Raw genomic sequence first — 13,896 nt, forward strand, 5'->3', positions numbered from 1 at the left:
CGCCTTATGAGGCTGCATAGTAATTCGCTATGAACCAAATTGTTTGGGCTGCATTCCTGCCCCGGCGGGGTCAGTCTGACAGGAGCTTTGTCGACACGGCTGTTGGAATGCAGGATGGCGCGCCTAATGAAGTGGACGTGGGGTCGTGGGTTGGCAGAGGGCGGAAGGGGTAATGGAACTGAGGGATGGAGGCATCAGACGTGAGAACGCACGAGGAGACTTGTGACCAGGTCCTTTCTATTAACTCAAGCTGGCTGGGGCGAGGGGGGGGGAAGGGGGATAAGGCTTGGCTCTGACCTCTGCCTGCCAAGTTGTTAGACCAAGCGGCCCAACTTCTGATAGGGAGAGACGAATATTGCTCAGAGGTCTGCTGGTGATTGACCCTGTGTTTTCATCAACCTGCGCTGGCCTGATAACATTTCTTACTCCCCATCTGGAGAAAAACATATGAGAAAAGAAAGGCTTAGAGAACTTTTAGCAGCCTCTTGCAAGAAAGCTTTCCAATTTCCTTTCCTCACAGTTCTGTGAAAAGGAGAAAAAAAATTATTTGGACTCTGATTGATTTTTCTTTTATCAAAATTAATAACGTGTTAAAGAATCACAACCTTAATGTAGTCCGTGGTTGAAAGTTAATATTTATTAACATAAAAATGAAATATTACTGTCTGCGGATACTCTTGAGGCGGTGAGCAGGACTTTCTTTCTCCTGCTTGTCCCCATTATATATAGGCTGTAATCATTGCTCACTCACTGCTAATTATACGCCGTGCTCCGTCATCACCGCTCACTTCCACACCTTGAAGAACCGTTTTCACGTGGCTGCAATTTGCAAATTTCACCTAATTTTAAGGAACATATTCTATTAAAAACACATTTTGTTGATCCAAACAATTTTGGGGAGGCTGAATAAAAAAGCAGCGCTTGGATAATTTGTTTTTCCTTTCGCCGCGTCTCTTCGCTCTGTTGGTGCTCGGCTCTAATCAGCGGTGTTGTTTGTTGCTCTTCTCTGCTGCAGGTCTCTGGACTGTCTCCTGGAGACAGCCAGACTCCAGGACTGCTGCTGGCTCCGGGAGTCAGGTGGGGACAGACGCCCATCAACCAGCTCACGCCCTGGGATACAGACGAGCCCCCTGCTAAGCAACACAGAGACGGCGAGCCCACCGGTAATGAGTCACACATACATGGCATTTCTGTGCAACTAACTTGAGTTTACAGAGCTTGCCATCATCAGTATGCATGTGTGCAGCAGATGTATGCATGTCTGCTTTACTTGCTCATGTGCTTACGCCCCTGTCAGCCCAGGCCCGCTACATCCACACCTGATGCTAATGAGGGATCTTGCCCTGCAAGCACTTCAGATGTTCTTTGCCAGTGTACATATCTATACATATCTTTACACGAGTAAACATAAGTACGCAAACAATGAGCTTTTTCCCATTTTTTTCCTGGGACAAAACATAAACATAAGAGGATTTTCTTGGAATTTTAGGTGATGTCTTTTTTTTTCAACTCAAATCAATGCGAAATAGTGAGGTAGGAAGAAATGTATTAATAGTTTTATAGCTGTTTTTTCAAATAAAACCTATTAAAAGTAGCATGCACTTGAATTCAGCGCTTACTTTAATTTAACACACTGCCAGGTCATAGTTTTTGTGACCTATGACCTGGTCAGCTTCCTCCCCGGACATGTGAATGTCCTCCAACAAACCCGAGAGCCCTCCACATAACAGCTAAATTTATTCTGATCTTAAATCAAACAGAGTAACTTTATTTACTTACTGTAACTTGATCAGGCACTACTTATCACTGGATTTTATTTAGGGGTATCAGAGTGGAAGAGATTAAATTCAGAGTTTTGGGATTTCAATTTGAAAATATATAAATATGTATTAAGTCATGTGTCATTTTCTCTTATTTACAAGTTTTTTAAAATAATTGTGTGTTGGTGTATGGGATAGATTCCCAATAAAATCCATTGAACTTTGCAGTTTCCACAAAATTAAAAAGTGAGAGAGATGTGAATACCTTTGCAAGTCGGTGTGTGAATGCAGAAAATAAATATTTTATCTTGTGTTTGGCTCAAAAAGAGATAAAGATAGTCTCATCACAGCTGTTTGCTACTTTATTATACTTGGTAATGGCATTTAAAACCTGCTGAACTGACTCGGTCCCTCACATCTGTACAGCAAGAGTCCTCCAAATGTAGACGTTGACCTTATTCTTCTCATGCTTCTGTAAAATCTGTACGGTGCCAAGATCCCACTGCTGTGCACTACAGACCTGACATTAACGAGTTAAGCCAGTATCGAGCCTTTTTTTCTTCTTCTTCTTTTTTTTTTTTTTTTAACTTGTGCTGTAATGAACTCGCCCAGAATGGCTATGCCCCGGAGCTGTTAATTTTCTTCCTTTGCTCTGCCGGCCTCTGCCTCCTGCTCATCACAAATGTGTCTCATTTAAGAATAATACGTGCACCGAGCGGGATGCTGCGGAAATTCTGGCTGTACAAATTCACACCATGGACAGCTGGTTCTCTGTGGTGGCAAACATTTGAAAACACGAAAGCCACAGTGTGTGAATCTAAAAGTGCCTTCCAATTATAATTTGATGATCTTAAATGCAAATGGCACTGAAGGCGCGTTCCTTTGATTCAAATAAGTTCCAGAGGATTCCGTGAAAGCGGAGTTCGGATCTGCTGCGAGCCTCCCTGTACCGGCACAGCAGCACCCCGCCCAAGCCCCGGCTCAGAGCGAAGCGGGAGGAGAGTGAGATGTCGCCAACCCACCACGCTGTCACATATGACACTCAAATCCGAGCATAGTGTTGCATAGTGATTTGCGTGCGTTCGCTATTCCAAACTGTGACTGGCGTTTGCGACGAAGCCAGCTTCTCGCCACACTTCACTGAACTGTGTTGCCAGAAAACTTCTCTGCCAACTGCGCCAGAATTAATCAACGCAAGAAACTTCACTGTGTTTTTTTTTTTGTCTTTATGTTAGAAAAAAGTTTGTAATTGAGAAAGTTTTTTTTTTTCTTTTTTTTTCCCCAGCTTAAGTTTTGGTGCTAAAATATTTTTTTTTTATTCCAGGCTAAGGCTAAAGGAAAATAAATAACAAAAGGATTTGAATCTTTTACTGTAAGTTAAAACTGGCAACTACAAATATGGAATATGTTTTAATTAATGCATTTTCTTTATGTCATTAAAACTTTGTAGGCAGCGACTGTAAATGTAGGTCGCGTTATGAGTACTTTTTTGGCAGACACTAAAATGTGTTTTAATAAAAAAAATTAATAAATAAATGAACTTGGAAAAGTGTACATGTCTGAAATCTTGATCAACCATCACTGCAGCTTCATGGCTCTTGCTCTTTTTTAAAAATAACTTTTACATATGGCACAATAAATTAATCCTTTCTCCAAGCAGACATACAAACTAAATGAAATTTAATTTGTCGCTAGAGCTGATTGCTCAGTGTTGTGCAAATTACAGAACTACCCTCTCCCCTACAGAGCTCACTTTCATTCTTTTCTTTTATTCTCTGTGTGTCTTTATCACTTTTTCTTTTCCCCAGATTATTATATCAGTAGGGTTGGCAGCATAAATAATGTGGCCTTCCTTTTCTCCAGCTTTTTGCATGCTGTGATTTAGCCTTTAGCCCCTTTGCAGAGTGCTAGGCTATTTTTGGAGCTTGGACCCTGGCAGAAGGAGTCGGAGATGAAGGAGTAGGAGTGAGTGAGTTTGTGAGGGAGGGAGAAAGTATTCAGGTCCAATATGGCCAGCACACCCTCAGCATCTATCGCCTCAGGGAAGAGAAATGATTGGCTCGGAGTGTGTGGGTAAACACAGACTTGTGCATCGATGATGCCAAATGCTGTATGAAGCATGTTCTTCATGTTTGGAGAACTATTTATTGGTGTTGCTAGCAAAATCACATCTCTTAATCTTATTACCAAGTCAACTTTGGTCGCAGATCGGCACTTTATTCAAGAATCCCTGTTATTCAGGAGTCTCAAGTTAGAAACAAACTTGATCTGACATGGAGTAATTCACTGAGGGTGGTGGTATGGAAAGTAGTGACAGTCTGTCTCCTTCTGCAGACTTATGCATTTTGTTTGATCGGGTAACGTGTCTGACAATCAAGGTTAGCCTTGTTTATAGTTATGTGGCATACTTAAACCAAGATATCTATCTATATCTTGTCAATCAGTGACGACTCAAAGAGCAGTTTCACCTATTTTTGTTTGCTATGGACTCATTGTAATATAGCCTTAGAGGTAATTCCTTTTAACCAAGGGGTCGGTACCTTTGGTACCCAACACCGATCATGGTTATTTAAGCAAAGATATTGTGCAAGTCTGATACTAAATTAAAGGCAATGTCAGGAATTAGTTTCAAAATACAGTAGCTGTAGAGCTCAGGAAAATAACATGGTAGCCTATATCACAAACATTACATGCTCTACATTGATATTGTAATTGTTCAATATTCATTCAATGAATGTTTTATCACCACAAAAACAGCATTTTATCAGATCAGTGACCATGTATAATTTTTATTTTGTCAGAGGTGCTATCTTCTATGCTCTTACAGTATTGTTGTATTGATAAATAATTGGATAAAATGATTATTACATCTTAACCGTTGCAAGGTCACTATGTTCTACTCTCTGTTCATCAGGTCCAGCCTGGGCTGCACCAGTAGCTGCTGTAAGCCAGCAGAGTCTCCTGCCCCATTCCTATGGCCTCCCTCAACCTCCGTCCTTCAGCCACAGTGTGACCGCGCAGTCACCCATCATAGGAGTAACCCCGTCCATCCAGACACCCGTGGCCCCGCAGCATCCCCTCATGACCACCCACTTCCAGCTCACACCGCAGTCGACTCAGCAGGGGCCCTCCTTGGTGCTGAGCATGCCCAGTCAGCCTCCGTACCCAGCAGCTCAGCCATCGGTTACACCGACCGCCCTCACTGCCCAAGCCAACCCTGTGGTTCATCCAAACCCTCACAGCTTGATGGGCAATGGCCACTTAACCTCTCACTCCAGTCTCCTCCAGCCCCCTACCCTTCCTCTCACCAATGGACAGGCAGCAGTGAATGCTCAGCATACGCCTGCAGACAATCAGGACGCTCCCAATGGGTTGCAAATGCTGCGGACGGTTGGGAGTGGGAAGTACGAGTTCAGTGACCCGGGACACCCCAAAGGTAAGCTCGAGCTAACTCATCTGGTGCTTTCTTTATAAAACATGTTGGATTTTGTACTTGACTTGTATGGTTTTTTTCCTCTATGATTCAGGTTAAACTACATAGGTTTGTTTGGTTAACAGACTGAGCTTAGAGGTGAATCCAAGCTGACGCACTTTTCATCAAATCACATAACTCTGGACTTTTTGTTAGTTTGACCTTCTCTTCTGTGGCGTTTCGTTGAATTGAAACATGCAGACCTGTACCTTCTGCCTATAAACAAGACTTGACAGCAGCCAATAAGAAGGCTTTCAAACATTTGATCAATAGGTTGTCAAGATACAATTTGGAACCATAGCAAATTTACCTCCAAACTGTACCAAGGCCGCAGAGAAAAGAGCTGTGACTAAAACCTTCTGTACTTCTTATATGCTGTTCTTTGGGGAAGGTGTTGTACTGATCCCAAACTCCTATAGCACAGCAAACATCTTTAATATTGTGCTCTGAAATTGGTTTTCACTGTGTCAGGCTAATCTTTTCTTTGCTCTTGGTAGCAATACACACAAGTACCCACCAAAGACGAGGCAGGAAGAGCTTTCAGCCCCTGCCCTCACATCTCTCTTGAAATCTTTTGAAGCCTTGTTGACTTGCGCCGTGTTTGCGAGGCTGCCTCACAGCTCCACCTCACGTCTGAGTCTGCGAAGCCCAGAAATCAACGTTCGCTTTAACCTTGCCATCTATTACGCCGACTGCTAGAAACAGATGTTCACAATTCCCCAACCAATTTTCACATTTAATGAACCTTTTAATTTAGCCTTAGATTGTTTTCTTTTACCTGACTCATTTTGATCAATAAAATGGCTTCCAATGAACTCGTAGATTGCAAAAAGCAATTATTTTGAGCGGCTGCCTGTGATACATTGAAATGAGGCTGCAGGTAGAAATGGAAGTGGATAATTGGATAGGCTCATCTGCTTTTGTCTGGTTGAATACAAACTTTTGAGACACTGCAAAGCTTAATGGACTGTTAGGACCCATTTACATGTTAAAATGTATTCTCCCTGGCCAAAGATATATAGAGCCTGATTGGAATTACAGTAATTGTCGAGATCGGTTTCCCAGAGTTCCTCCTTGCTTAGCATTAAATAAATTCCAGTTGCTCTAAGTCATGGTAGTAATGCGACAAACTCAGCAAAAACAGGTGAAAGAGTCAGCATCAGTTAATTAGCAGCGATAACATCTTCTCAGTAGGCTGACAGGAATCCTTTACGGTTCTGCTGTTATCACAGTAATGCCACCCCAACCGCTCTGGCCATTCCTGCCTGACATCTCTCTTTTAATGTTCCTGCTTCTTTTTTTTCTTCTTTTTTTCCCCCAGAAGGTCCCAAATCCCAACCTACCACTTGTGTTATGTTGGCTGTTTTAAAACAATTAACGCTGAATTTAAATGTGGCACAAATACCTTCTGTCCTGCTGCTGTGGCATCATGTTAAAATATGGAGCGAAAGCTGTGGAGAGCAAGGCCTCCTCTGTTCTGTGCAACGTGCCAACCTTCTGTCAGGACAAAAGGACAAAAGATAGTTTGTGAGGAGTTTGTGGAGAGATTAGACTACATAAATAAAAAAACAGGCACAAATGTGTAATATGAAATTGGTTTATGGAAGCATGCAAATAGCACATAACCAATAATCCTGGACAAAGCAAACCGTCAATAAGAAATATTGACATACAAGGCACAAAACCGCCACCATTTTTGACCAAAGTTCTCCTGCACAGGGGCCTGTGTTTTAACGGTTCTGTAAAAATACTTCAGCAGGATTGCACAAAGTGGTGTATATTATCTTAAAAAAAAGAAAAAAAAAATACGACAAACCTAATAGGATTTTCTTTACATGCTTGACAATTTCTGTTTTGTTTTTTTTCTTTCAGGACTGTTCTTTTAAAATTTGGATTTTGATTGGATCTACTTTTTTCCCCTTTGAATAAGTCTGACTTTTGACAGAAGTAATAGTTTTGAATGACCAAAAAATAAGGAATTGCATGAGTATCCTGAATTATGCACGCAACATTTCCTTAAATAACGCAGTGTGATGCATCAAAAGGCAGAAAACAGTAGCCTTTTGTCTTGGTACAGATAATTAAAAGGAAGAGGGGGGATGGATTTTTCAGTATTTGAAAAAAATGGGGTGGCAATCACCAGTCGGATCCAATCAAGGGAAAATTGGATTTTTCAAATCTCCAGTCTTGATTGGTGCAATTCTGATCTTATATCCAGTTTGGACCAGATTCAGATGCAATCTATCCACTGCCTGAAAAGCCACCGTTCTGTTTTGCTGGAGGTGATGTTTTGGCTTATTTTAGTCTCGAAATGTGCAAAAATACATTATGAAATATAGTCTTCAGCATCCTAATAAATTACGTGTACGCAGATGTTTCGTATATAGATGCATCTTTCGGATTTGCCACATAAGTGATCCTCTGCCTTCTGGGTATCACCTCATTTGGAGATATTTTGGTCTTGACAGAGAGAAAATACAAGATAGCTGATTATGTGTTTTGTGCAAATATTTGGAGTGGTGACAGTTGTCTGAGTGTGAGAGCAATATTACCCGAGGAGAATACTCCATGCAGTGATACTTGAGGAGCTTCAGCAGAAGACAGGAATAATTGCTGGATTAAAAGGAAAATATTTATTTTATTGTTTTGAACTTTTTTTTTTTTAGCTGCGATGGGACATGTAGGCTTGGGAAACCTTGGGAGCTTGTTGGATTTGGAGACATAATTACTGTTATTATCATATTATTATTTTACTGCCTGTGAGGAAAATGGCAATATGCAGCTATAGGGTTTGTTAAACTGGTTTAACAGATTCTTGACCGAGTGTTTACATGTCACCAGTTGGAAATAGAAGCATGTTGCATAGATAGGCATCTCACATCTGGTATTCAAAAATATCTTTGAAGCGTCTCCTTGACATACAAGAGCAGCTGAATCAATATACCACTGCACTTCAAATTAATAAATAAAAAAAGAATTTAGCAGGGCTTTTAGTTTGGCGACTTGGTGCTGGTAACTTATTTGCTTCTGTGGCATTTTGACGGGAAAAGGCCGCCATCTCAGAGGATTGGGCCAAGCCATTTGTCTTCAATGCTGTCTTGCATCAGGCCATGTTTATCCGTGTGTGTGCGCAGTTACACGCGTGCCTAACTTCCTGGGTGTGACCGAGTGGATGTTTTGTCAGATGTCAGCCGTACAGCCTTAAAGCCGCGGTGACAGAAATCACAGTCCACGTTTGATTTGGCTTTGCCTTCAAAGGGAGCAATTTGTCTTTGCTCTGCATCAGTGGACACATCAAAAAGGGCGCGCTCACCCTCTTTGTGTCCGTCTGAGTGTCTGCCTGGTTCTGTCTGTTTGTGGCATTTAGTGTATTTGTCGACGTGTGCGTATGGATTCTCACAGAGCTGCTGGAAGGCAGCTTTAACTTCGTCACCTACTGAGACATGCCAGTCACCTGGCTGTGATCTCCCTACCTGGTTTCTCCGTCCACAGCGGGGCTTTTTATAATACCTGCCTGTCATAGCGCAAAAAAAAAATCAAACTCCTTCTCACCGGTTGTTAATTTCCTCCCCGCCGCTCACCTCTTGCTTATTTCAGGCGCCTTTTGTTTTCCTCCAATTCTGATTTTTATCGAAACAAAAACACAAACCCCAACCAAGCCTTTTCTCTACTTAATAGTCTGTCCACACCTGTGGGCTCGAGCTCCAGCTGTTCGGTCTGACAGTCTTGCATTTAACGGAAATTTTGGGAATTCAAAACGAGCGCCATTGTTGTTTTAAGAGGGCAGTTGAGGGAGGAAGAGGGAGCAGCACACAGTAGGAGGTGAGATTAGAAGAGAGGGAGGCAGACAGACACTGCTCCTCTGATGGCTGGGGGAGAAAGCAAGAGGGAGATGCTGAGAGTGTGTGTCTATTGACCCAGTCATTAAAATCGATGCTCGTGCTGATGAATATCAGTCCAAGTAGGCTGGTTCCCAGCTCAGCGGGGATGAACACGTTCACTCCGAATACGACTGAGCGCCATTTAAAAGCATCTCGCAACCAAAAAAAAAAACAAGAAAACATTCATGTCGAATCAAAGTGTTCGTTCCTACAGATCTGCGCCTGTTATCACACCAGCTTCTAGATCTCAGGGTGTTTTTTTTCCCCCTCATATCCTTCTCGTAGCTCGATATGCACTGAAACTGGTGTTGCTAGCTGTGTTGTGGCCGAGGCCCACGCTGTCACGGTGGAAGCTGTGGCTCTATGTATTTTTCCCTCTCTTGTAGCTGCCTAAAAGCAAGGAGATGTACAAGTTGGCGGATTTGGCTGTAATTGAAGTTTGGGGGTCATAGGCGGATCTGTCGGCGCCACCTGTTGAACTACTGAGCATGTGCCGCAGCGCCACGCCTCTCCTGTCATGTCAGACGTCTTTTAACGCTTCTTTACTTGTGAGGCTTTCTTTCCTGTTTTATCTCTTTCCCTCCCTCTTACACACAAACACAACCTGTGTACGCACGCACACACAACGAGCATCTAAAATCGCATGACAAAACTCAGATGAGTGTCCGCCGCACACACACACCTTTGGACTGCAACACAATCTAGTCGAGCCACGTCGTACAACAAGCAGCAGCACCCAGCCTCCTCTCCGCCCAGGAAGTTCATCTTCCAGTCAACTCACATCAACCTTCATCTGGGGACAAAGCCGCTCCGGAGCTGCTAGTGAATGCAATTAAGATGTCTTGCTGAGTTAAGATCAGAGTTTTACTTTGCCACGGTGAGATTGGCACAGCCTCACATCCCCGGCGCGGAGCACACCCCTGCTTGGCTGCGACTGTCCATCCCTCTTATCTGCCTTATTCATACTTTGGCCCCTGAAAGATTTTTAATTACACATTTGTGTTTGTTTACTTTTGCGAGCGAACACATTCACACAGCTGCAGCGCTGTTTGTGCACACGTTGGTTCTGATTACTTGTGCAGTGGTTCTACAAAGGGAGGGACTTTCTGGGTGATCAAATTAGTGATGCAGCCTGTTTTTATGAGGCCAGGTTTTCTCTGCCGACGCCTGAGAAACTGTTTTTCACATTTGATCTTCTTACAAGCTCTAATTCTCAATCAAATTTGTTTAATTTCATGTGATTTGTGATAGTGCTAGTAAGTGAAGTAGAGAAATATGTTTCATTTGGTTTTTTTTGTAAGATGAGCAACAAAAAGGAATGAATTGTTAAAAGAAAACAATGAGAAGTCCTGTGTGCAGTTTGCTGCAAGGAACAGAGCACACATGTGGAAGAAATTGCTCTAGTTTGATGAGACCTTTTAACTTTACATGTAAATGACTATAAAATTAACTCTGCAACATTTTAAATACATCTTACCCATGGTGGAGAATCGTAGCAGAACTAGTATCAGGCTGTGGAAAGGATTTTGTTCAGTAGAGCTGAAAAACCTGGTGTGGTTTCCCCAAACAGAGTCTGTGATGGAGTTTCATGTTCCAGCAGAGCAAAGAGCTCATCATAAAGCCAGAGCTACTCTGGAACTGTCCAGCTCAAAGCATGTGTATGTGCTGCAGTGGCCTAGTGCAAGTCCAGAACCTAATCCAATCAAAAAAAACAGTGCTGGGACTTAAACTTTTGTCGTTCAGACGCTCTCCATCCAAACTGCCAGAACTTGTGCTGGTTCATAAAGGAGAATAAGTAAAGTTTAAGTCTCAGATGTGGACGAAGCGGGTGGAATGAAAAAGTTTCAGCTATAACTGCAGTAAGTTTGTCTCTGTAGGCTATTACAGCCCATTTTCAGATTTTTAATTTTTTTTATTTCATAAAGAAAAAACAAATAATCCTCTTACCACTTCAGAGTTAGTCTTTTCTTAGATTAAATAGGTTATATAGTTCGTAGGTGCACATAATCTGAATAAATGCATCAGTGTTTATGATTCCAACTTAACAAAATTTGAAAAAATCCCAGGGGTATGAAGCCTTTCGCAGTGGTCTGTGTGAACGTGATAAACCAAGGGATTTTGTGCGTCCTGGTTGATAAAGCCTCTCAATCAGACAAAGTCAATGACAGACTTTATTTCACTCTGCGTTGTCTGTAGAGGCTCCATCCTCAACCTCGAGCTTAAGCTATTATAAGTACTGATGTGCAAATATTTATTTTTATTTAACCACTAGAATATACTGCTAGCGTGACAGGCCAGTTATTAAAAACACAGCCACAGTTTGTGATAGCCACATAGAGACCATTAATCACAGCGAGCACATTAATTAAACCTTCCCCTTTTCTTTCTCTGCCCTCTTCTCTCTGTCTCCGTCTCTCCTCTGCTGGAGCACGCAGACTCTTGGTCTACATCCTTACTGCCAATTATTCTTTTTTAAAAGCGAAACTTTCACTGAGACAAAAGGAAGCTAAATATATTGTAATTTGTTGTTGTTCTTCCCTTACCCCCACCTTTTGTTGTTTTTTCTCCTTTTAAAAAATTTCCAACATGCTGACTCAGATCAGCATGCATGGAATAAGCAGTGGCAAATTAATTAGAATCACTGTGGTGTTGTGCTGGGCGATTATCTTTAAGCTATCCACATCAGGATTAGCCAAATCAGAACTGGGGTTATTATGACTCCAAAAAAGGCTTAACTCTGGGATAGAAAATGCACTGATGTGAACATGTTTTTTCTTTTTTATTTTCTCCCATTTCCCTCTCATGACACTCCTTAATTTGAGTTAGCTCTTGTGGAAACGAATTTGCAATCTTCTGGGAGCGTCGGAAATTATTAATGAGGTTGAAATCTATTCCAATCAGTCTGGACTCTGTATGTGCAGGTAATTCTCTAAAAATTAATATGTGCAATACTGTGGCGATATGTAACCTTCACACACAGGTCCACATGGGGCCCCGCATATTAACGACATTGAGTCAAACATCTCATTTCAGGACAGCAGGTGCCGAGCGCTCGCGTGGCCAGAAGCTACCTGACACCGCGTCTTTAACTTTGTTTCGGGTGGCATCTGCTGAGACGTCCTAGCGAACGCATCCTCCGCGTTTCAGGGGACAAATAAAAGGAGGAGGGAAAGAGAGAGCGAGGAAACAGGAGGTCGGCGGCAGCGGAGTGTCACAAGCTGCGGGAAGGAAATCCGCACGCCCTCCTTCTATCTCGCAGCTCATTATCGTATTTTAAAGGAGCGGCGCCCCATACATTGTATCCTCCCCTCCCTCCTCAGTTAATTTAAGGACAGCAGATAGCTCATTAAGATTGATCATTCCTCGTCCACCTACTCCATGCAGGACCCGGCACTGCCTCCATTAATCACTGGGATTTCGAGATAGAGCTCGGTGGCAGTGTAGGGCCCGAAGCCTGACAGCCCGGCTGCTTTATGCATAATCACAGGCGCGGCGCTTCGCGGCCCTGGAGCAGCCGCCCAGCATTCTGCCTCGCAAAGATGGTCACCGCATCTTCACCTCTTTCCAATCTGTCATCTCACCAACCTGTCACTTCGACACAACCTATTTGATGCAGTTTTTCTTCATTTAATCGTTTTTCTTCATTTAACCATCTAAGATTCCCCAAACTTCCTAGTTTATGCTTTTTTTTAACCTGCCCGCTGAATAATCCATATTTCTCCGTCTTTCCCTGTAGATTTATTTTACAGTAAATGTCCAGACACACATTCCTTTTCAACAACTATACAATTATAATAATAAAACATAATTCTAGGCCAATTAGGAGTTTCAAATAATGGATTTCACAAATTATAGTGTTTAGTGTTTAAAGATCTTCTCAATAGCCTATTAGTTTCCACATAGTGAATATCATCGATGTGTAAGGATCGACACAGAATCACAGAATACCCAGTTTTGTCAAAAGGAAACAACTTTTACTTTTACTGTACTGGAAGAGCAATTGGATTGATGTTTGGTATTCTGAGGCATTTCTCATCCAGTCTAAAAGACTTAATCCTTGAGTAATGCATAAGATATATCTGATATATTTGCATTCCTTATTTTCTGTAAATGTCCGCCACTCTTATGCTAATGGTAGCGCCCCATTCGTTCTGCATAATTAGGACCTACTAACTGGATGGTTTGATTTCCTGTTTACAGGGATTGGCCTTTTATTTAGATAAAAAGGCTGAAGTGTATTTTTCTCTGATTTCAACTCTTTGAAAAGATTTTAGTGTCAGTGACTCTCTCATTGCCCTTACAGTCATACAGAATAAAGAGAATAAAAAGTATTAATTAGAATGAGCAGCCAAAGACAAGGTTGTATCCTTGAGTCAGAAATAATTTGCCATTCTTTCATCTGAATTATTTCTAAGCAGCCTTCAAATTTCATTTCAATTAAGTTTTTTTTTTTTTTTTTGTCATTTCTTTCAGGCTGAACTTGTAGCTTTGTTTTTTTTTCTTTTTTGTTTTTCTCACTTTAATTTTACAAATTTGTATTTTATTTAAATTTGTTTTTTTGTTGTTGTTGTTTTTTTTTAATCTAATACTATGTTGGACCTGAAACAAACACCTTTAAACTCTGACTTTATGTTGTTATTCACATACGATAAATGTGTAAACTTCCCAGATTTACTCTTGAATTGATACATATTTGTCATGATTTTTTAAGACCATAACTCCAGTTTATAATTTCATAATTTAGTAATCTATAGGTGACTTACAATCCTCTGCCTCCAGCAAT

At 41.7% G+C, this 13,896-nt stretch overlaps 1 protein-coding gene across 2 annotated transcripts in view; it reads left to right on the forward strand.

Annotated features, from left to right (window-relative positions):
* Nucleotides 1–13,896, forward strand: part of LOC129368995 (kelch-like protein 29) — a 250,869-nt gene that overhangs the window by 120,977 nt on the left and 115,996 nt on the right. For both annotated transcript variants that reach the window (XM_055044230.1, XM_055044229.1), the window contains exons 4-5: nt 1,016–1,163; nt 4,675–5,196. In XM_055044230.1, coding sequence (XP_054900205.1) covers nt 1,016–1,163; nt 4,675–5,196 — 670 coding nt within the window. The remainder of the gene's footprint in view (nt 1–1,015; nt 1,164–4,674; nt 5,197–13,896) is intronic.

Source organism: Poeciliopsis prolifica, unplaced genomic scaffold (genome assembly GCF_027474105.1).
Source record: "Poeciliopsis prolifica strain line A6 unplaced genomic scaffold, Auburn_PproV2 SCAFFOLD020, whole genome shotgun sequence".
NCBI lineage: Eukaryota > Metazoa > Chordata > Actinopteri > Cyprinodontiformes > Poeciliidae > Poeciliopsis > Poeciliopsis prolifica.